Consider the following 25,424-nt stretch of genomic DNA (forward strand, 5'->3'; position numbering starts at 1 on the left):
GCTTGAAATTAGTAAAGCAAGAGAATGTGATCACCCCACAGAACTTGGCAACAACTCCTACTTGGGTAGTACAGTTTTTGGCTATGTTGTTGATATTTGATTTCATTTAGTTTCTGAAATCCATCCATACAAAAATAAGATGACTCTTTCCAGGAATCTACTTAATACTTTCAACAAAGAAAGAGACTCTCTCCCATATATTCTGATTTACTGAAGGGAAGGAGGGAGGGAAGAAAGGAAGGAAAGGAGGAAGAAAGGGAGGGAGGGAAAATAAGCAAGTAGAAGCTGTCTGCACTCAAATACAGGAGAGATCTTCGAGTTGTCTCTATATCTATAAAGTATATAAAATGTAAGTTACTTAGCTTTAAAGCATATTTACTGTTAAAACATTTTATGGCCACTTTTCTCAATACTTATATAGAGATTTATAAACAACAATATACTACATTACATTCTCTTTTTTTTCTTCCTTCTATATTCCTCCCTTTCTAGTGCTCCTGCCCAAATAATTTTAGACTATGAAATGAATATAATGTTATATGCTTTTAAAATTTTCTGTGATTATTTTCAGCATTCTACAACATTTCTCATTTGATTACCTTTTAATGCTTATAATATCTCTTAAAAATAATTTATAAAATACCATTGAGCAATGAGCATCCAAAAATCTGAAGTTCTAATATACACTTTATATTTATTTTTTTTTAATTTTCTCTTACAATTTCTTGAGTGTCACAATTTTTTCAAAATAATTATTAGGTAGTTTACTGTGTTAATTATATAAACACTTACAAGTACATGTGAGATGGCTAATATAACTATCAGTTTTTAGGTGAAATACCTTAGGCTCAGAGAGGTAAGATCACTTGCTCACAATTGCACAGCAAAACTCAGAAGGCAGTCCTATGTAATTTCAAAGACACAACATACTACCACCCTTTGCACCTGTATCTTGTGGTTATGTCTATCTAACTGCAGATAGCACTACAGCATAAAATGGTTACTGATTGTTATTATTATTACTAGGAATAAAAAAAAATGAATAAAATAGAACTGAACCTGGAAGATAGTCTCATCAGGTTACTATGCAAAATGTAACTAAATGGATTATTTGAGAATATGCATATATGCATAAATTCTTCTTATCTGTTTATATTTTGCTGTTCATAATAAATTAATTTGAAACCCATTAATAGGGTGAGGTGATCATCACCCCGAATTACATTTCCTAATTCTGTTCTTTCCATGGCAATCGTAAAATCCACAAGCTTAGCAATGGGTGGGAAAAAAAAGAATGTTCCCTGCAGCTGCAGCTGACTTTCTGGCAGACTCAGAAAGCGACTGTGTTGGCAGCTTAACCAGGCATCTGGGCCTGTCGGTGAATTAGTCTGAGTACTGACCTTCTAGATAGCCTATAAACACTTTGCATTTGCCTTGTTCCATAATAAAGGGAATTTAACTCTTTGTATGATTATGATTAGAGGTTGTTATAAAATCCTCTCTAAATTAATCAATGTAACCTTTATTTAATGACATACTTACAAAGGAAATAAGAAGCGTTTGGCTTTCTTAAGAACAAATTCTGTTTGATAAGAGCGAAATTTCGGATTCATTAGAACTTGTACAAACTGGTTTCATGAAGAGCTAACTCATGATTTAAGGCTCTTAAGTTCTCTTGCTTTATCTTTAAGAGGGCACACTTCTAAATCATTCAATAAAGATGAAAAAAAAAAAAAAACCTTTCCTTTTATACACCAAGAGAGCATTTCACCACTTTCTATTCAAAAGTCTGGTAGTCCTGCCTGGAAATTATTCTTAATTAAAGTCTAAAGTACTTGTGCAGTAGTTTAAGAACATTATATTTGTTTTATAACAAATGAATATAAGAAAAAGTTATTTATGACAGTGTAAAATAATCTTCATTTATTGAGGTCTATTCCTGGAATCACCAAGATTTTTGTGTCCCTTTTAGGCTAATAATTTTTAATATCTCAAGATTTTTCTTGCAAGTGATTTACAAAATGAATATTTCTTCAGTGAACCCTCTTCTAGTTATTCATGTCTCTCTTAACAAAAACAGGGTGAAAAGTTAGAAATGCAATAAATTATTATGCACACACATTTTAAAACCAAATGAAATCATAATGAGATTTACTGGTTTATATACTGATATAACAATAGTATGATGATGTAAGAATACATATATGAACATATATAAATAATAAACATACATTTTTAAAACATATTAATTGTACATCAGTAGAATTTTATAAACACAGCTAGTGATTGATTTCATCATTTAAAAATATTTTTATCTAATTAAAATTTTTCATTTAATGATGAAGACATAATCATATCCTAACTTTTGGAAACTATATCTATTTATTTTACGTTAACTGTGGACTTGGGGGGGTCAGTCTTCAAGTTGAAAGAGACCTTGGAGATGATCCAGGTCTAACACTCTCTGAGTAACTGACCCCTAGAGAGATGAGCTGTTTCCCCAGGTGACAGAGCCAATGGTATAGTCATCATCAAGACTTTAATTCTTGATGCCCTATCCTTTGTACTTTCATTTACACTATGTTGCCTTTGAAATAAGATTTAAATAGGGTTGAAATGAGATCATGTTTTAATCTAAAGTACAGCAGAGCTTATTTTAAACTTTCACCTAATTTTACTATAACTTGTTTCTTATGTGTAGAATTTCCCCTATGGCCTATTATGATCTTTTGTTTTACTTCTTTCATATAATGCATTTATAATTCTATGACTTCAGAAACATTTCTGAAATAATGAATACACACAAACATACACACATACACCCCCCACACCCTGAACTATATACTAGCAATGATAAAGAGCTAACACAGAACATATATTAATACTTGGAAAAATGTTCTTATGGTATTCTCCTGCTCAGTTATTGTTTTTTTTTTTTTTGTCTTTTTGCTATTTCTTTGGGCCCCTCTCGCGGCATATGGAGGTTCCCAGGCAAGGGGTCGAATCGGAGCTGTAGCCACTGGCCTACACCAGAGCCACAGCAACGCGGGATCCGAGCCGTGTCTGCAACCTACACCACAGCTCACGGCAACGCCGGATCCTTAACCCACTGAGCAAGGACAGGGATCGAACCCTCAACCTCGTGGTTCCTAGTCGGATTCGTTTCCACTGCGCCACCACGGGAACTCCTCAGTTATTGTTTTAAATGAGCAACAGCAGTACTGTCCTTTATTTCAAGTCTAATGAAATAAACACAATTACAAATGTTCTCAAATAACAAACGATCTATAACCAAATGTGGGATATAATATGTTTTTAAAAAGGACTTAAAGAACTATACTACATTTTAACTAGCCCTAAGTAGGTATATTTTAAATATAAAATGTTAATTTGGTTTCTGTTCACTGTAGGAAGCTGCTCAAAAAGTAAAGTCTTTTATTCAAAAAATAAATCAAAAGCATCATATTCATTCATGCAAAAAATTTTATTGAACATTCTGTGCCAGATAATATCCCAAAAGTAGAAGATAAAAACAGTAAACAATATCCCTGCACTCACAGAGCTTATTGTTTACAGAGAAAAGGCAGAAAATATAAACAAGATAACAAGACAATTTCTGATAATGTTTCTAATGTCTTAGAAAACATTAGGGGGACTACTTTAGATTATTATTACATTTTTTTTGGCCATGCCAGGGGCAAGTGGAATTTTACAGGCCAGGCATCGAACATATGCCATAGCAGCGACTAAACTGCTACAGTGAGATCCTTAATCTCTGGATTAAGAGAACTCTAGATTAATTTTGATGATTAGATTAGCCAATATACCTTTTTTTATTTCTAAATGATGTCACAATTTACAATATATTTTTAAGTGAAATGAACAAAAAAATTTTGTAAGTACCTATATTCTCTTTTTAAAATGTTTTTAAAGATTTTTGGGTAAAACATTAAATGCTCCCTAATTTAAAAAAAATTTAGGTGTTCCCGTTGTGGCCCTGCAGAAATGAACCTGACTAGTATACAAGAGAATGTACCTTCCATCCCTGATCCCTGGCCTTGCTCAGTGGGTTAAGGATCCAGCATTGCCTATGAACTGTGGTGAAGGTCTCAGACACAGCTCTGATCCCTTGTTGCTGTGGCTGTACCATAGGCCAGCCGCTACAGCTCCGATTCAAACCCTAGCCTGGGAACTTCCATATACTGCAAGTACAGACCTAAAAAAACAAAAAACAAAAAAATTACTTCTGAACAAGCAAAGTTCCCTTTGAAGCACCTCCAACTGACACATTAGGGAATTAAGTGTAGAGACTGCTTTTGTATGTTTTGTTTTGTTCTGAAGTCAGTATTTCAATAAACAAATCAATGACTAAACCATGGCTCTGTTTTTAAGAGCTGCTCTGTGGTGGTGTTTTCCCATTTCACAACTGAATGTATGCAGCCAATAATAAGATACTGTGAGCAGCTAGGGTAAGGGATCCTCAGAGAAAGAGAACCAGGCATGGCTTTCTGGACATAGGAGCAGCCATTTTTGGCCTAAGCCATTTTGTGATCTAAGCCTGACCACAATGCTTGTCCTTGAATAGGTCTCAGTAATTAATGATCTCAAAGAATGCACAAAGGACTGTTATCAATCAAGAGAAGTAACAATAGCAAGATGATACACCCTTTGTAAAGACTCCCAGTTTTGTTTCAAGTTTAGCCTGAAGCACTGAACCACCAGATCAACTAGAACCTAAAGGATGATGATGTTGACCTTTTCTGACCCTCTCGACTTAAATCAACTAAAGCTTGGACTCTATACACCTTTGCCCCAATTCTGTGCTGAAGTCCCTCTGCTCAAACCCTTTCATGAGTATGCATGCACCCTTAGCTTAAAACTTCCCGATTTTGCTGTTGGGGAAACATAGCTTTGGGAAAGATCTCCAGTGTTCTCTTTACTTGTTGCAAATAATAAATCCCTACTTCTCCTGATCTTTGGCTTGGTTGTGTCTTTTGGCCCAACATCCATCAAGAGATGAACCCAGTTTTTTGGGTAACAATACTTTTTGAAAAGTTGACAATTTGTAAACTGCAAAGCCACATTAAAAAGAGCTTCTCCTGGGACTGATCTTCAAAACACAAGTACTATCTAATTATTATACCACATCACTTCCGCTCATATTAATGCCAACATAAGAAGACAAGGGTTTGAATTTTAAGACAAGTTAGATCTTTTGGGGGGGGCTTTTTAGGGTCACACCCACGGCATATGGGGGTTCCCAAGCCAGAGGTCTAACCGGAGCTACAGCTGCCAGCCTACGCCACAGCCACAGCAATGCCAGATCCGAGCCATGTCTGTGACTACACCACAGCTCACAGAAACACCAGATCCTTAACGCACTGAGCCAGACCAGGGATTGAACCCGCAACCTCATGGTTCCTATTCGGATTTGTTTCCCCTGCACTGCAATGGGAACTCCAAGACAAATTAGCTCTTGATACAATCAAAGCCAACTAGAGGAAATATTTAGAAAGTTCTCAGTTTGTTATAAGATGTATATCAAAGTATATTAAGTTTATGATAAAATATTTTCCCCAACAGTTATTTACTGTGTTAGTCTTGGTCACATGTGATTAATATCAGTTATACCTATCTGTTACAGTGTCAGAATCCTTCACTACTTATGCTGTCTTACTACAATAAATTCTGGACATACTGTACCAAAGAACATCCAAAATTCCCTTATAGTTATTCTCTATCTATTGGGTCCATCAAAATTTGATTTATTAATATCAACTATAATTTTGTATCGACTTTTTGGAATTCTATTTTCTATCAGCATAATAAAGAAAAATATTCTTAAAGGTACAAAAGATCTACCATTCATCCTCTCCATGATACCTTTGCTTTTATTCTCTTAATTATTTTCAGTCCCTTTCTGACTTTTTTACCTATTCTGCTCTCTGACTCAGATCTCAAAAGAAATCCAGAAATCCCTCATTGTTGTTTTCTTTCTTTACTCTACTTTTTAAAGTGAAAAATACCTTTAGATCCATGAGATATAAATCTTTTATCATTGATAAAACATGACAAGATGAAAAGGATCCTCCTCAGAAGTTTCCAAAGAAGCATTTGGAAAGATGATGCTTTTCTGAAAAAAATGACATGCCAAGTAATCTATTTACAGGCACTGATTACTAACAGTAAATGGCTTATGCTACACTGCCTGAGATTAATCTTGATCAAAAATAATTGTGAAGAAAGCCTCTTCTTATTCTAATATTAGGTCTTTAATAAATAATCAAAATAAATTATGAAAAATTCATACAGTATTTTTGGTGTTAATTCTGGAGCCTGAGTCCAAGAAGAAAGCATATTGCCAGAGATGTGTTTTATTCTCTTCCCTTCTAATTTTATCTCTAAAACAATAAGCAGTCACCAGACTTACCATATAGGTTTTTGTATTTTTGATACTTAAAGAATGAAATAACCTGTACAATTTATATATTCTGGAGGGAAAAATAATCTTAAAATATATGCAGTTATGATTTAGATATTTTTCACCAAACATCATGCTTTATTTAAAGTAGGGTGTATTTTAAAAATAGGCTGTCTACAAAGGATTGGTCCTGATGACAGTACCATTTAACTTTCCATAAGATAAATCTGGCATCTAATATATTCAAGTTGAGTATTTTATTAGTAGTATTGCTGCCAAAATGTCAACTTTCAAAAAAGGATGATGAAAAATCATAAACACACTGCATGTTTTTGACCAGGTAGATATGGTCAATCTATGAATACCCTTTATAATTTCCAAGTTTACTCTCATGATAGTACCTAAAAGTTAGAAAGTATTTTCGTACTACAAATAATTAATACCTAACACCTAAACACTTTTTATCTAATCCTAAAATATTTATTTGTTATTAGGTTTCTTGACATTTTAAGGTTATGACAGTACAAAATGGAAGTTACCTAATCCTTCTTATGAAAATTTTCACTTGATAGAAAATGAAGGCATTCTTGTGAATGAATAATCTCAATTCTCTTATTCAGTTCCCCCATTCTGAACTCTTATCTGACAAATATTTAAATGTGGCATTCAAACATTTAGCCACTGGCATTCTCCCTTTTAAAATGGAAGTCACAAATCTTGTGACTTCCCTATTATTCCAGAAGACCTGACATGCGAACAGAAGTTTAACCACACTTGCACTTAGGCTTATTAGCCTAGAAGATGTTCATCTCAGAGATTATCTCTCTGCATTGTAAAATAACATGCCATGGAACCATTCTGAAATTCCATATTGATTCTGTCTTCTAAAGATAAAAGATTTGAGAGATAAAAGAAAACAGTTTTCTATATAACATTCACTCTTCTATTAATGTAAAACTTAAATGTTCTATGATATAGATAGCAGCAAGAAGGATGTATTGCATCAGAAAAAAAATGCTGTAAATTATATCTGTCCCCACTCAAAATGATAGCAATATAATTTTATAAGAAAACACATAGGTAGATTCTTAAAGTACTTTTATCCTTATTTTATATCCAGATTTACTTTAGATAATAAATTACGATATACTCTTCTCCAAAGGTATCAAAAAAATCATTAAGAAGTATAACTTACAAGATGATTTTTGATGAAAAAAAAAAAAGAAACCTTTTTTTCTCATATCTGATTCCCTAAACCTAATGGCATCTGAAAGAAGTCATAATTCTTACTAACAAAATATACCTCAAAAATACCAGTGTACTAACAGTGAACAGTGGAGTAACTTTGTTGTTATTAAGTCTGAAATAAGCTGGTTATTTCATTTTGGATTACCAGGTACCACCAAGATCACTGGAAGACACAATTAACTTAATGATATCTTCAAACATGGTATCATTGAGGTCACTTTTCCTATAGGGAACTCAATTAAGTAAACAACTTCTCTTCAAGTGAAATTTTTTTTCTCTTTGTTTAAAGGTTTTAACTCAACTTTTTTCAGTATTTCAAATAATATAAGTTTTCCTTGGGCTTATGTATTCTGTGGCATTTTTATATTAAATCAATCAACTTTGCACAAAATTTTGACCACTTTAATTTTTGATTAAATTAATAATGAGTTTTGGCAAGTAAAATAGCCAAAGGATTTAAAAACACAAAATGATATAACTATCTGAAGATTTTAGAATTTAATATATTACTTTAAATGATGAAGAAATGAGAGACATTGTGAACTGTGACATAGCTTACTGCTTAGAAAGACAGTTTTTATCTGCTATACAAAAATACTGAGAAAAAAAAGATGCAAGATCAACATAAGCTTAGTTGGTTAATAAAAATAATGCCAATATAGACCAAATTGTATCTTATCTAATGCACCTATTGTATGAAAATGTTTAATGAATTGAGAACAGACCAAAGAAGTCACTAGGACACAAACATGACAGAACAGCACCACCTAGTTCCCTCTAGGAAAGTTTCCAAATATGTGTGTATCTCTGATTTACTTTGGAAAACTGAATATACTTTCAAAATAAATCATTTCATATAAAACTACACTCTTGCAAATTATCATCTTCAACAGAGCATTTACTTGAATTGCTTTAATTTTAAGGTTTCCTTTAAAATATAAAGAAAGCAAAATTAAAGATAATGGTTAAACCGAGGTTTTTTTTCCTAGCTATGCAATGTGCTGTTGAATAAAATCCAGGTAAATAAGTCTCTAACTAGAGTAACTATTCATGCTAGACCACCACCATTATGATTTCCAGAGATACATCAATTTTTTCCAATCTTATCTATTACAAGATATACAGGGATACCACTGGCCAGTGAGTTACACTATTCAAAAATACCATATAATCTATTAGAAATACGACATGATTTGCATGTTGAGGTCATCAGTCAAAGTTAAATACTAAAGAAGTACAATAAAGAAGTCAAGAATATTTGTAGTATGTTCATATGATTTTGTATTTTTTTCTCTAACATTTTAAATAATTGTATAAAAATTTTTATAGAATTTTAGACATTTTAGTTAAAAATTAAATCATACTTTTCTCTGTTCTCCAGCTTTGTTTACCAGGTGATTAATATTTCAATCATATTCAGAGAGATTCAGTAGGAGGAAATATTTCAGTAGCAACATTTAATCGGCACTCTCAAGAAGCCACATTACAGTAGCACAGGTTTTAATCAGTCACGATGTACTATAATATAAGCAAGGGATGGAGTTCTAATAGATATGACACAGTACAAGGAGCATTGTTTTTAGATAGGATGCTTTAAAAATGTTTTCCCTGAGGCATCAGCAGCTCTTTAAATGACTGTTGCTGGTAACATCAGAATTGCTCAAGCAGAACTTCAGCTCTAAAAAACTAAATATTGTTGCTTGTTACATAGATCCTTCTCACAGACCTCTTCTCCCCTACATTCCCTCTGCTGACCTGGTCATCTACAGTTCTGGCCCACTGAGCCTTTATGAAATTAAATGAATCATCCTCTTGAACAAATCAGTTAGAATAGAGCATGCTTGAATATTTCTTGTTCACTTGTCAGCTTCTTTCAAGTTGTATCAGTAATAAAAAAAGAAAAAGAAAGAGAAAAAAAGAAAGAAAGAAAGAGAGAGAGAAAGAAAGAAAGGAAGAAGCCAGCATCGCACTGAGAATGTTTTCAGGATAAACGACTGGAAGAAATGAGAGCCCTTTAATCCAACCTTAAATAAAAATGTTAAAAGCCCAGAGAGGTTTTAATATTGTTGCTAAATCAGTGATTTCATATCCTCATTGATAATATCCACATTGTATTACTGTGGAAAACATAAAAATAACATTTTTATTTTTATTTCAAAGAAAAATAAATAAGGTGTTACAATATTTTGATTTGCTATTCTATGTCTCAGTCACTACAGTGTAAGCTGATTAAGGGCAGAAACTATTTCCATCTTGTTCACTTGTACATCCAACATCTACGACACTGCTTTCAAGTACGTATTTGTTGAAAAATGAATCAATAAATGAATGTTATGTTTAAGAAAGCCAAAGGCTATGAAAAGTAAAATGATTATAGAATTTTTTACACATTCACACATATTAAATGCACAGAAAAACAAAACTGAACTCAAAATTAAAACATTTCAATCCACTCTCTAATAAAAATGACTAACGGAGCCAAAAATTTACTAATTTTCAAAATTGATCTATGGATGTAATTTCAATACAAAAATATATATGACCCAAACTCAGGCTGATGGCTACAGTAATTAATTTATAAAACTCATTAGCAGAGGAATGAGTTTTCTTTCTTTCTTTCTTTCTTTCTTTTTTTATTACCAATACAACTGAAATTTATATAGATACATATATCAGAATAAAAATCTCAACACGTATAAAAACTACTGAATAATTCATGAGTCGATATAAAAAATTAAATTTTAGTAAAAGGTGTTTTAAGAGTACGCAGTTAATGTTATACTGACTGCATTATAAAACATCTTTAGGTGGAAAATGAGAAGAAAAATGCCATTTATGCAGTTTGCCATCATCCATAAGAACCTTCTACAGCGTATTATCAAAGAATGGATGTGGTTCCAATCTCTCAATCCACAGATGAAAATACTAAGCTGCAAGAGAAGTAACTTGCTCATCTCTAAAACAGGGGCATGGCTTTGATGAAAGCTTTGGTTCCTTGATTCCTACCATTTGTCTTGCTGCTTCAGGACACTTCAAAAAATCAAAATCTAAATTAGTCCAATGGTATCTCTTCCCTCTATAGAACAGAGAACTCTCACTACAAAATAAAACACCCTCACCGGGCCAATGTCCCTACCACTCTCATACTAACAGTATTTTGGCACAGCTGCTGCTTGTATTCCACACAAGCATCATGGTTATCTACCACTGCCTCTTTCTCTATCACCAAGTCACTCCCATTCTCCATCTTGGTACACCAAGATGATGTGAGGGTCTTAGGAGGAAATACTGCAAATGTATGGTCACGTTCACTACTATCCTATAGTAAAGCCATTATGAAATAATAAAAACATTATCAGTCTCAACCTGTTCACACCCATCTGTGAACTATAGCTGTTGTATCACAAAATTTACGTTTAAATTGTCGCATCCTTCAAAGATAATCTCTTCTGCTTTGTTGATTGTCTGTTTCTGCACAATCAACAAAATTAGGTAAAGCAAAACAGAAATTTAAAGTAAATCTGACTTTAATGACCTCTAACAGACCTTTAAAAAACTATGAACTTATCTTTGTACCAACCTTAGCTATGTCGACTTGAACTTAGCTACCACATAGATGTGAAAGGACATGGAGAATTGAATGGAGTTCACAATGCTATTAGTCTAACCGACCCAAAGCATTTCTAAGTTATAAAAAATAAATAAAATTAAAAAAACAAGCCTGTGGACATAAAATTATCCTCTACAAAAGTCTCTTAATTTTTAAAAATATATTCGTAAATGTTTTTGAACACAAAATTTATTTTTCATGCTAGTGAGCATCAAATCTTTCTATAATGACAATGCACTTAGTACAATATTCTTTCGATGAATATTAATGGGCATTGTTCTTAATTTGGTGACTCTAGACAAGAACTTTAGTCTGAAATTCTTTAGCATTTAAAGTAACAGATAAAGTTCCTATCTTCCTTCTTATATCAAACTGAAAATCCAATCTCTGAGTGGGCCGTTATCACAAAAATGTTGAGAAATATAAAGGTGTGATTTTTCCACACATTTCCAGTGTTTCAGATATTATGCAGTTCACATAAAAATTAAAATTTGTCACTTCTAGCCATAGATTTATAGGAATATATCAATATAATGAATAAAATTAAGTAATATATTAAAATATTTTTCACCGAAACGATGACATGGTTGACAAAAAATAATCCCCAAATTATCTTCCCCTTTTTTACTAGGATCTAGAAAGTGGATCAGCAAGGGCTGAACTGAGGCTGTGTTGAAGATGAGGATATTCTTGCACTGCTGTTACATCATACTGATATTTCACATCTTAACATAAAGCAAGATTGTAGATACTAATAGAATCTATGGAAGAATGTAACATCAACTCCGTAAAGTGGCAATAACCCTCAATAAATTGAGCTAGTTTTATCTACTTTGGATATTTGTTAACTGAATGTATATTTTCACATGAGGATGATACAGTGATTTGATTTCAAGTAAATCTTGATTTTTTAATGTAGCCTATTTAATAATATCCTTTCAAATGATAGTCATGAAACAGTCCAAAATCCAAATGACATCAGGGAAATTGATTTTTTAAATCTGAAGAAAAACTGTATAACTTTTAAGAAAAACTGTACTTCACAGGGAAATTTTAGGAAAAGCATTCTTAAAACACTTTACGTGGAAATAGAGTCACTACAAATTGTAGAATCTCTTTTCTCCCTTGGTGTTCATCTCTCAGTAACTATATTTAAATTCTCTTCATAAAGCAGTTAATATTCCCATCCTACCTCCCACCATCTCTCAAAATGCAAAAAGAAAACTAAATCAAATTCAACCATAGCAAAGTATGTCCTCAATTGCAGAAGTATGACTAAGCATATGTGTGTGTGTGTGTGTGTGTGTGTGTATGAAATTTTCTTTAAAAGCCCTTTTAAATAAAACAAATGGAATCTCCCCCAGTTAAACTGAGAAGAATGTACCCTGAATCTGTACTTCAGGGTCTATTCAGAGCACCTCTACTCTACAGCTTGGCACTAACAAAAGCAGGTCAGTCCTCACTGATAATCTGGCAGATCAAGGTCAGTTTGTAATTCCTCTTTGTTTATGCATTTATCCAGAAATACCAGCTACTCTATATAGAACAATAAAATGATTTGTTTTCGTGTTTACCCAAAGTCGTCATCAGGAATATTTGGGGGGCCAGGGATACAATCTTTAGAGTATGGAAAAAAGACAAGGGGTTATAACGCCCAGAGAAATTAGGAAGATTCAAAGCTATGAGACAAGTGTTCTCAAGGCAAATTTGAATTGACTATCTTAACTGAAAGGAGTGATTTTTTTTTTGTGAAGTATCTCATTATTTAGAATTACATTTCTTAGTATCAATTTTTGTCTTCTCCCTATACTTTACATATAAATAGAAAATTGATTGCAAATATTTATTCAACTCAGAATACTGTATTGGCATTGTGGCAATTATAAATACTTAAATATTATTTGGATCCAATTAAAGACATGTGTCAAGATTAAATAGATTGGAAGAGAACTAATCAATCAGTGGAATGAAAACATTAAAAAAAGACACAAGCCAGACATTCTCTTAAGCACTTGAAATAAAATGAAAGCTAAGACCTTGAACTCTAGGGGCTTATAGTCCACTAGAAGAGACAGATAAATATCTAACATTCAAAATACTATAATAAAAATATATGTAGGGGTTTTGTGGATCATAACATAGACAAAATAAAATGCTTATTTCTCTCATGAACTAAGAAGACATAAATGCTTAAAATAATCAGTAAAGGGCAGATTTCACTCCTTTGTCTACTAAAACAAACACATCAGGAAAAATCCTGGTCAAAAATTCTCATAAAAAACTTATGTAGGTTCCTGGACACTAGAATTTTCGAGCTACCATTAATAATAACATGGCTGCAAAAATAATTCAGTTGTATAAAATAATGAAACAAACATTGGTTAAAATTGTTAGACTATCAACTTGCAAAACGCTTTTTACTGCAATAGGCATAAAAAAGGGGAACAGTTGTATTTACAAACTAAACCAAATTTTCTGATGATATATTACCCACAGGAATCCAAGTAAATCAGGGGGTACAAATTAAAATAAGTATACTCTCAAACTCAGGCAATGTAGGAAAATATCCTCGTTATAGGTCACATGTACTAAAATGAGCCAATTATTAAAGCTATCGCTCCACAGATATATTTCTCTTTCTCCCTCTCTTTTACTTGTTCAATATTCCTATATATTCTCACAGTTGTCCACATTGCCTCCAAATAAAAAACTGAAAACATAATGTCTCAAATTTGGCAGTACACTGACATTTGGCAGCCCATGAAGATTGCAGGCAATTAATACTCTCTAAAAATCTATAGCCTTAAATAATACCAGGCATAACTTCAAGATCCCACCATAGCAAAACGTGTTAATGGGCTAGTTAAGGAATTGAGTATTGATTTAGGAATAATTTCTGATTATTCTTTTTGTTTGGGAGCATGAAAGAAACAATCCCTATTCAGGATAGAGGATACACATTTTCACTCATAATTTTATTTCATTCCCAGAGCAAAGAACTATTTAGAAATAACAGATACTGTATTATGTATCACAATGGTGAATTTCATTCTGCCTTGGCAGGGTAACTAGTAAGGGTAGAATGTGAGTAACTGCTTGCTATACTGGAGTCATAGATATATAATTGCCTTCAGAAACATCCTTCTCTGAATACCACCTACACATTAATACATGACAGTGAACTTACAGCCAAACCCCTGTTCTATCCACATGATCCCTGAAAAGGCTTTGAAATGAGGACACGTGCATAATTAAGGCACACTGAATATCACAGTACATGTAACAAACTAGAGTATTATGAATCCTTAAGGGAACCTCATAGAACTAATACATTTTCTAAAGAAAGCTGCACATGAGTAAAGAGAGCCTAAAATGCTAATTAGATCCTCTCAGTGAAAGCTATAGAAAAGTTGATTCTTGAATCCTGAAGTTGAGCACAGAATGGAACATTTGTATACAGAAAGGCTGAAGAGAAAAAAAAAAAAAAGAATTTGGCCTAAAAGCCCTTCAATAGATGATTTACACAATTCGTGAGAAAATAAATGAAGCAAAATAAAAATATATCAGTAAGAGAATTCTAAACCTCTTGAAAGGGTTAAGTAGGAGAAGCGATTTTCTATTAGAAAGGGGTTATGTAACAACAGAGGGAAATACTCAGCCTAGCATATGCTAATTTAGTCCGCTTTGCCAGGCATTTCTGTGTGTTTGGCTGGCTGTCACATTCCTTCCCTCCTCTTTTTGCCATTTTTATTATGAGACTAAGGAGGTTGAACTCTCACAAAATGCAATAATAACAATAACAAAAACAATTAAAAGTACATTTTATATGTTTTATCCTTGCTTAAAACACCGGGATACAAACCTTGGAGGCCGAAAGAAAAAACACCCAGTCTGTGTGTATTCAGTACATAGGTTTAGCAAAACTCCCTCTAACTATTTTTCTTTCCCCGTTAATGTCTTTTAATGGGTCTTTCAGGTTGGCAGCACAGTATGGGATGGGGGGACATCATATTCCTAGAGAGTGTAAAGGAAGATGAGTTATTATTCAGACTTCAGACCATAAAATGGATTGTTATAAAGGAATGACAAATCAGAAGCTTACTGTGCATTTTCTTATTTAATTTTAAATACAAATATTTAAGTCATCTCTCATTTCTGCCAAAGTCTACTACTTAAAGTTGAAAACAGAGGACATGTAAAGTACATGCAATGTATGGAAGCAGAGGAAGGTATAGAAGTTAGGGACATTTTTTTCCAGGGGGGATATAGGACAAGCTAATGTAAAATAAGAATTTATTACAAAATTAGAAACATATTTTACACACCATAAATTTTAGGCTTTGATGTTTAAGTAAGCATTATGGGAGGCGCTTGCATCTTTAAATGCAGACAATTTAAGCAAAGAAGCTAAAAATATTTTTTTACAAGAAAAAATTAATTGGCTTTATAAATTACACCAAAATCAATATAACAGCTATATACTTAGCAGTCGTCGGCAGCACATCCTTGTCAGGAAAAGTGCTTTCTCACTCTGTTCCCAAAGATGACTTTATAAACAATGCACTGTTACTGTAAATAACCCATCATCAAATACATAAAATTATTAGGGGAGTCAATTTAACAGATAAATGGATTTTTGTGTGCTTAATGTGAAATTATTTGCACTATTTGATTACACTTATCTTTAAGAATTTTCTCTCCTCAAAGCAAATGAATGCTTATTTTTGTTTTCTAAACAATCCCTAAGGATGTCAGTATCCAGCCCCCAGAATAATCACTTAACCAACCAAACAGGGGCTTCTCCTTCAGCATTCAAATGGCTGAAAGATGATTTAAATATTCAAGTGAAAACTATTTGCTGACTCAGAAAGAGTTATCCCCAATGTAGAATAATGACTGTCTTAATATTTACTTCAAAGACCTCTAAAATAGAATGTGAATAATTAATGGCTGGCTCTCTCTATGGAAGATCTCCTCATAACCTCAGTCCTGCATCTACTCAGGTAGCTGTAGGTTCTCATCACCCAGTTTCATAAGCACAAAAGAAGATCCAGAATAAATGCTCAGCTCTATTGCAAATTCAGAAACTGTAAAGCTTGCATTGCGTGTGTTTTTAAGTGGAAAAGTTAATCACTGTTGCAGCCTAAGAAAATGTGTTCCAAAATACATTTTTAACCTTCATTAAAGAAAACCAATGTAAACAAAATAAACTTTTCCTTTTTCCTCACACTTCATCCCTGAGAGCCCCAAACTCTAATTACTTACAAAATTATAAAGATCTAAAAATAACTGTATATCTTAAACTTGCATGTTTGTGCATATATATAGATAAATGATTGAGGAATATTTCCTTTCTCAATAATTACTTCTCTGATTTTGGCATTAATATTTAATTCATACCTAATGAAGCAGAATATTTACTTCCCTAATTTGTATATATATTACATACTTCTAAGATGAAAACAATTTCATATCTGAAACCCACTGAACACATAAACAGGACGAACTGGTCTCATTTCTAGAATAAAAATCAATGTGTGTAGTATGCACAATTATTTTATTCTGTAGCAAATGGAATCAAAATAAACAATGCTACATTAGTTGCTGTTATCTTATAGTCTTCCATGATAGGCTGCCAATAAAAATTGGTCTGCAACTCTTACTTTTATTAAGGAATTTATTTGATGTTTTTGTGTGCTAAATAAAATTGTTCAGAGAGGAAATGTTCTCTACTGGTTTGACGTTAACACAAAATTAACACAAAGTTAACACAAAATTTCTGTATTCCCATAAAGCATGCTGTAATAAGGGGGAAAAAAGTCAGGGGACTGACTCCTTATTCATTAAAGGAAGAGAAAGACAACAGAATATTTCCCAGCTCAATATTTACTAGGTCCAACATGTGTAAATAACTGCATAGAAATTCAATTGTAACTTTGCTACTTATCTTCATTAAACTGATCCATAGTCCCGATAGTTTGCAAGATAGGTGCAAGTTTGCACTATTCACCATTCTTTCAATGAAAATGTTGATAATTTTATTAGCATTTATTTATTAATTTCTAAACAAAATATGTATTCTTTCTTTTGATTTGTTGAGAGTTCACCTGATTAGAAATACTTTCTGGATACTCTTGGATATGAAAAGCTGAAGGATGGTTCTTGTCCACTACAACCTATGAGATATGAAAAGACTTCCCATTTCACTCATGCCACATGACTGCTTTCCTGAGCGCTTGCCTGCCGCTGCAGAGCACATTAGGACTGAGATGCCATTTGCATCATCACACAGCAGGGGGCTTCAGCTGCCACAGCTCTAGGTTAATCCTCACCCACCTCTTTACACAGGAATTTGCAGAAGATGTCTTTTTTTGATACTACAGAACTGCACTCCAAAAAGGCTTGACATTTTCAAATAAAATGTTGGCAATGAATTTGTCCTTTTAAATATTTTAGGTTAAATCAGTTCAGTAAATTTAAATCATGCCCCTTTTTTTCATGAGTTTGTAATCTTATACAAAATATCTGGGATTTTTAATTATGGAAAATAATAAAAAATGGGTAGCAAAACCTCATGTTAAAGAACAAGTGGTCAAACTGCATTCATTTAAAGATATATATCGAGCTGTTGCTCTGACAATTTTCTACAGGAAAACTATTTCCTAAACCAATACAGCCTACAAAATGTTAAACTCAATTCTTAAACACACATTTACCAAAGTTTAAGTGTTAATATATTAGGAAGAGAAGTGAACATTTAACTCCATCATCACTACTTAGGACATACCTATTATTCAATCCCAAACTATTTATTATGTATCTACTAAATTGAGAATAAGGAGATTGCACAGATAAGTAAAGCTTAGGGTTTGCCCTCAGGAAGCTTAAATTTATATAAATCAGTCAATAGAGCTGTTTTAAGAGGCCAGACAAACCAGTATCTGCCAATTCCACAAAAGACTTTGGACTTCAGCTTGTGAGTTCTACTTCCTTGATCTGTAATTTCCCTTCTTGCTGCCTCCTCAATTTACTCAGGCAGCTGCTGCACAATGGGCGATTTTGCCAAGGAGGTTTAATGAAGTCTATTAAAACAAGGACTCTTTATCAATAAATCTCATAGAATGCATGTCAGCATGATCAAATAAAACAACAATATGATTTGTCTATGTTACACTCTTAATGTACCACCAGTCTGTCATATTAGATACATTTTACTTGTCTCAATTACCTTATATCCCATAGACTATTTTTTAAAAGAAAATTGATTATCACTTGAAGTTGATTTCAGGCCACTTTAAAATGCATGCTTAGGATGTCTTCCAAATCATTTCTGCAGGTCCACTTGCTAAGTGATTTAAGTAAGTTTTTCTTTCAGAAAAAAATGACATTATCTCACTATTCAAACATAGGACAAAAATTTTCAAGAATCTGATCTTCTCGTGGAGAAGGCAGGAAGAAGCCATCTCAGTTGATGTTTACCTTTGTCATATTATGTTCCCAGAGTTTAAACAGTTGTAGAAATGAGGATAAGACAATGAAGTAAGCTGCCATAGCTTGGTACTAAATTAGTCTAGGGACTCCTCATATTTGCAGAGAGATTTTCTTAATTACTAAATGTCTGGGGTTTTTTAGGTCATAGTGGTTGACTCTTATGCACAAAATCTATTTTTCAAAATTTCAGTGGTTAATCAAAAAAAAGGGGGGGATGAGCTATACCCCCAGAAATGCATTCAGCATAAGTCAAGCTCCACATGACTGAGATAGCTACAGTAGAGGTAAAAGAGTGGGGGAAACATGCTTTTAGGAAGAATTAAGTTATCAGTATTTTATTAAGTGCATACAAGTGTACTTTTTATTATAATATTTTTTTCTAAAAATGTAAGGGGAGGTACATGATACACACTAAGGCAAGTAATATGTTTGTCCAACAGACTTTAAATTTGGGGTCTTTCTAAGTACAACAAATCATTTATGAGAATGTCCCATAGGAAAAAACAAAAATGAAAATAAACTCCAAAAATAAAGAACAAAAACAAACCCTAAAGCCTTAGTATTTGTATTGGATGTGTTTTTGTATAACAAACTCTCAAAAGGAAATAAAGTCCTGAACAAAATCAGAGTCTCTTCTGGTTACATTTTGCTTTCTATCTTTGTTCTTTCTAGGATTGTTTCCTGTGCTAAACAAGACAGTCTCCATCTTTGCAGGGCCTCTTCAGGCATGGAAATGGATATAGCTTCAGGGAGTGTTAGCAATTGAACTGGATCTACTCTGTAGCCAAGAAGAGGTCTTAGTTACAGGTGGCAAGCTTTTACACTCCTCATTCTAAAGAAATTCATTTCTATAAAGTATACACTGCCCTTGCCCCAGAGTTTTCCTCTATGATGGAGGGGAAAAAAAAAAAAAAAGGATGCTGTATAGCTTAACACCTAATCAAATTTTGTCATCTAAGTAGTCTACATTCCAAGTTATACTTTGGTCAAAAATGTTTATTTTCTATTTAACTATTCATTTCCCAAAAACTTGGTGAGGATGGACTGGTAGGTGTTGTAGAACAGAAGTACTTAAGCCTCTCTTTAAAAAAAAAACTCATTTTATCATTAACTTGAATCTCACCACTGGCTTATCACTCTACATACTAGCAAGCCAAAAGATTGAGTTTACTTCCTAGGAAAAGTTAAAAAAAAAAAAATGGTGGCAATGTAAAACACAATGAAACCACAGAGAATGAGTCTTCTTATCTAAAACAATGCATAGTGTTAGAAAGGGGATAATAATACAAAGGCTAAATAAACTGGTTAGTATGACAAGAGACAGAATACCACTACAGTGCTGATAATGCTAAAAATAAGAGACTGTAGACTGCGTATAGTATTTGCCTAGTCATAACTACTAGCATGTAGAGCAGACTACCCCTGCCCAAAATCATTTGCTCACTAGTTTTCCGCTACCCTTCTTTCCCTGCACATGGAAAGGAAGGACCTGCTAAGTATTTAATCTATGTCTAGGAAATAAAGCTTTCATTTTACAACCTAACTAGGCCCTAATAAAACAGTAGAGTGGTGGGAGAAACATAAACTTGGACCCTGAAGCAACATTTTCAGCCAAGACCAAGACAAGGAAGGCATGAACAATTTGTCTGAGCAGGAACTGACAATATCAACAAAGTGCGATGTGTCTGTGGAGCAGCAGTGTTTGATAAATGTGAGGCAGCCATAAACATGAGAAGACAATCCAATGGGGCTTTGTGCTTCCTCCCTCTTCTAGTTTTTTTTTTTTTTTTTTAAATCCTTTTCTCTCTTTTGGTATATTAATATGGCCTAATCAAGATACTCAGAAGTACACATATATCCTTGAGCTGGTACTCTTTCCTAATTGCTGTTTAGGATACTTATTTATTTGGGTCTGATGCTGGTGCTTATAGTTGCAGTGGTCCATTTTCTCTGGTATACCCACACCCCTTCCACACACCCCCACCAGTCTGCTGTGAAAAGCAGCACTGTCTTAATTGTATATTACATACTTAAGGGTTTACATGTATTTAATAAAAAAGAATGCAGCTGATGGAATCTCTCCTGGTAGAAAAAGAGTAAATCCTCCTCCAGACTGAGGGAGAGAGAGAGGCACCAGCAGACAGTTATTTTGCAGTGCACTGAATAGACAATTCACAGGGAAATGTTGAAGGCAGAGAGGAGCGACCCCCAAGTGCAGTCCATTGCCCACATGCTCTATAATAAATAATCTTCTCGCACCAGCCCAGCAGTGTGTGCAGTGACGTGCGGAGGCCAGCAACACAGACTGGCATGGAAAACACATCCAGCGGTGTCGAATTTTCATCGCAATCACCAAATTAACTGATTTCCCCACATCACATTTCCCTTACCCGGCGTGGTGCACGCCAGTGCGCGGGCGCGCGCACACTGACGGACACACACACACACACACACACACACACACAGCGGAGCTGAGAAGTGCAAGTTACTGAGAGGTGAAGTGGGGTCTCTGGGAGGATGTTTCAGCACAGATTAGAAACCCAAGTAATGTGTCAGCCACTGGGTTACTTGCCTGAGGGTGGGGGTGTAAGCGGTGGGAAATAGGACCAGGAGGTGTAAGCAGAAAGAATGGGTTGTCTGCCTTCTCGGGGATTCTGGCACATGACATATCTAAAATTTACATCAAACGTAAAATACACAAAACTACTACAAAATATTCTAAGAATCTCTGCAAGTTTAGTTAGTTAATTCGGGAAAATTCTGTCCACTATCTCTTTTTCACATTCATAAATATTCATAAATAAAACACAGTCCTGGTCTATATCCCAGAGGAGGATAGGAGAGAGGATGCATTCCAAGAACTTGCTGAAAGATGGTTCATTGACCTCATTTAAATCCTCCAAAGGCCGATTGGGTTTTGCACGCCTGTGGTTCTACATGTCTCTTACTTTCAGATTCCTTTACCGAGGTTCAAATAAATTTGACCAACTTATCTTTCCCACAACACAAATATACAAATGATTACAGAGGAGTTAGAGGTGGTCAAAGATTTATCAAGAAATCAAGACTCACCTAGCTTAAAAAAATCATATGGACCATCATTTCACATCCATCCTGTCTGTATCTCACACTCAAACCACATCCCTACACTACTCTTTTTAAAGCAACAATCTTCCACCTTACAGCCCCTGCCCACTCAGCCCTAGCATGATGCCTCTGCCTCCACCACCCAAAGTGTGCTCTCCCTTTGCATTCCTACTCCACACACTGCCGTTATTTCATATAATCAGCATCGTTCTCCCATTCCACACAGCCCCCTCCTCTCTCCTCCTAAAGAGAGGGTCTGGGGAAAAGTGCACCCCAGTTCCCTAGCCAGTCTGCATCCTAACCCAGTGATTTGCATAATAACAGTGTTTTGTGCGGTTTCCCTCCACTGCGGTCACAGGGGTTCTCACATTTCACGTGAAAGGGTAATATTAATTACGGATAGAAGCGGCAGAGAGCAGATGGAGAGTAGGAAATTTAAGCGAAAAATCCCTTAGCAGTAAAGTAACTACAGGATGCATGTATTTCTTGGCTTTAAAAAAAAAAAAAAAAGAAAGAAAGAAAGAAAGAAAGACAGAAGGAAAAGAAAGAAAGACAGAAGGAAAAGAAAGAAAAAGGGAAGGGAAAATCTTACAGACTGAATAATAATTTAAAAAGTCAGTTTGTTGATAAAGTGGCTTTAGGTCTTTTAATTTTTCCCTCCCCCTGGCCCTCTCTTCTTATTTCTTGGTTTATTTATTTTCCTTCTTTTTCCTTTTACTCTTTTTTTCTTTCTTCCTTTTTCTTTTCTCTCTCAGCTCTCTCTCGCTCTCCCTCTCTTTTTAATTTTTCTTTTTTTTAATCCCAGACAGTCTCCTCTTCCTAGGTGAATGACACGTCTCACAACACATTTCCCCCCCGGGGATGTTATTGCAATGCACACTGTGCTGCCGCTGCTGCTGTTCTCGCCCTCCGTAGCTCGCTCCCAGGCTCTCACACACTTTTTAAAGACACACGGATATGATGATGGTAGGAAGAAAGGGAAAGAGAAAGGCGACCCGAAGAGGGAGAGGTTAAAGAGATGACAAGAGATGGAGAGGGTCGGTCAGGAGAGTGATGTGGGAGGTGGCTGGTGGGGGTTGGTGGGAGGATGGAATGTCCAGAGAAGGCACAAGTTGCCAGCCAAAAGGCGTGGGAGTGTGTGTGTGTGTGTGTGTGTGTGTGTGTGTGTTGGGGGGGGGGTGTTGCTGGTGAGGATGGAGAGTGAGAGATGTAGGAAGATCAGGTGAATGAAAAGGCGAAAGGTGCCCCTAAGGGGCTGACTGCTGGGAGAGCAGGGTTGAGCCAGCGCTAGAGATTGGAAGGGCTAGAGCAAACTGCCACTGCCCCCTGCCGCACCGGGGAGTAGGGGGAGGGGTTGGAAATAGCCGGACTGGGGGACTTGTAAGGGGGAGAGTGGAAATATGGGGTGGAGTGAGGATGATGGGGAATGGGCGTGAAGTTGATGCTCCCCGCGGTGGGGCGGGGATTACCTTGTAGCAGGAGCCCGCAGACACTGTAGAAGCGGAGAACGGCGCTGCGTTTCCAAAGCATGGTCCCTTCTCTAAAGGGTTGGGGAATGAACGAGGGGGTCAAAGAGATGCTGGTGAGCGGGACACCAGAGCGCAGGGCTCCGCGGGTGTCTTCCTCACGGAAACCACCAGACCCAGGGTCCCCGCCGCTGCGGTGTTCGAACCCGCGAACGCGGATTTGCAGCAGCAGAAGCGGCAACGGCGAAGCACCCGCAGAATGGGGTTTCGGTGAGCAGAGTAGTTTCTTCTCTTCCTTCTCCTGCTGGTGGTGCAGCCGCAACAGTCAGTCTGCCAGGAATGGGTTCGGAGCTTGCCTTGCTCTCAGCGCGCACAGCAAGTCTCGGCGCCCGCTGGGGCTGTCCGAGCAGGTGGTGCAGGGACGCCGGGGTATCGGAGAAGGTGCGGACGAGGGCTGCAAGGATTGGGTAGGTCACGGAAGGGAGGGGCGGGGAAGAGGGGGAGCAAGCATGCAGCAGCTGCCGCTCGTGCTCGGGGTGTCTCGGGGTTCTGGGAGAGAAGGTGGCAGCGGTGGAAGCGGCGCTAGAGGCGGTAGCAGCGGCGGCGGCGGCGGCGGCGGCGGCTCCCGGATGCTCGGGCTGCAGCAGCGGCGTCGGCGGCGGCGACGGCGGCGGCGGCAGCAGCAGCAGCTCTATAGAGCACCAGACACAAGGGCAAGCTCAGCGCGGCGGAGGCCCCGCCCCCACCCTGGCCAGGGAGAGACACCGCCCCCTGGCCAATGGAAACACACCCGCCCACCAGGCCTGGCCAATGAGGGAAAGGAATGGGTGGAGACAGGCGCCGGGAAAAACAAACAGGCTTCTCAAGGACCCTTCGGGCAGGAAGAATTGAAGCCCCCCGTTCACACACCCCCAGCCGGTCTCACCTCCTCCGAGAGTCTGGCTCTAACTTTAAAGGGGAGGACTTCATTAATCAGTGCCCGGCGTTCGGAAAAGACTCAGCCAATCGCTACCGCGATGGGGCGGGGTTAGCTGTGTCCCCAGCAGGTTCTGGAATCCGTGGTGTCTGGGCCAGGTCCTGGGTGCGAAGTTCTTGTGCTCATTGGACTCCTAGAGCAGATGGTGGCTGCACCTGCCCACTCACCAGCTGCAATAGCATTCTCTGAAGCTCCCAGCAGCAAAAGGGAAAGATTGCAGAGGGCGTGGGAGAGGCTAAGTATAGGGAGCAGAACACCTACCTGCCTACAAAAGCTTGTATGACAGAGGAAGGAAAAAAAGAGTTAGGGGTGGAGAAAATTAATTTGTTATTGTTGTTTTTGAGAATTTGACTTAATCTAGGCTTAAATCTCAGTAGAGCCTAGTGAGTGACAGTATCGTATCTGTCAGAACTGAGATGGGGTAGACCCAGGTCCAAATCCCATAGCTGTCAAGGCTTGCTTCGCAATGTTTGATGATTTACTTGAGCGTTTAAATCTGAAGCCTCCTCAACTGCAAAACAGAGATAATATTAGTACTTAACTCTTGGAGTTGTATCAAATGAGAATGCTAGAACATGTCAGTTCAGGGCCAAGCAAATGTGTAAGTGCTTTATAAATGGCGGCTCTAGCTGTTTAGTGGGATTACTCTAATTCAGGATAGCAGGACATCTTAGGCAATCCTCCATAAATGTCTTAACAATAACTTTAAGGAGGGGAGAAAAAGCATAACTGTGCTTTCTTCATGAACTCAACCAAAGGCGACCATGGATCTGGAAAGAACCACTTCTATAAATCAGCACCCTGAAAGTGCCCTTTAGAAGAGGAGATATAAAACAACAGGACATAAATTAATCAGAAGTTGTGTTTCCAAATGAGCTTAACTCCCATGCTTTTCCCTATGACCAGTTTTTAATTGGATCGAATTAGCAGATGATAGACTAGTTCAGTAGTGTTAAATTAGTGACACTGTAAATAAAGTCTTCTTTATTTGAGAGTCTGTGCAAAAGAAAGCTGCAAGCAAGGAGACAGAGGGAAAGATGAGAGGGAGGATCAATACTGAGGCCCTTCTCTCTTTCCCATTTGTTGCTTACTTTGCCACAACCTTTTACAAATTCAACCCTTGCC

At 36.2% G+C, this 25,424-nt stretch overlaps 1 protein-coding gene across 2 annotated transcripts in view; it reads right to left on the reverse strand.

The window, feature by feature from the left end:
* The window catches only part of CADM2 (cell adhesion molecule 2), a 1,078,779-nt gene extending 1,054,754 nt beyond the window's left edge, over positions 1 to 24,025 (reverse strand). The window contains exon 1 of one of the 2 annotated variants that reach the window (XM_047794400.1): positions 23,327 to 24,025. In XM_047794400.1, coding sequence (XP_047650356.1) covers positions 23,327 to 23,387 — 61 coding nt within the window. In that variant the 5' untranslated portion in view covers positions 23,388 to 24,025. The remainder of the gene's footprint in view (positions 1 to 23,326) is intronic. The other variant, XM_047794392.1, reaches the window with a different exon arrangement.
* Positions 24,026 to 25,424: the final 1,399 nt, after the last annotated feature.

Source organism: Phacochoerus africanus, chromosome 1, assembly GCF_016906955.1.
Source record: "Phacochoerus africanus isolate WHEZ1 chromosome 1, ROS_Pafr_v1, whole genome shotgun sequence".
Lineage (NCBI taxonomy): Eukaryota > Metazoa > Chordata > Mammalia > Artiodactyla > Suidae > Phacochoerus > Phacochoerus africanus.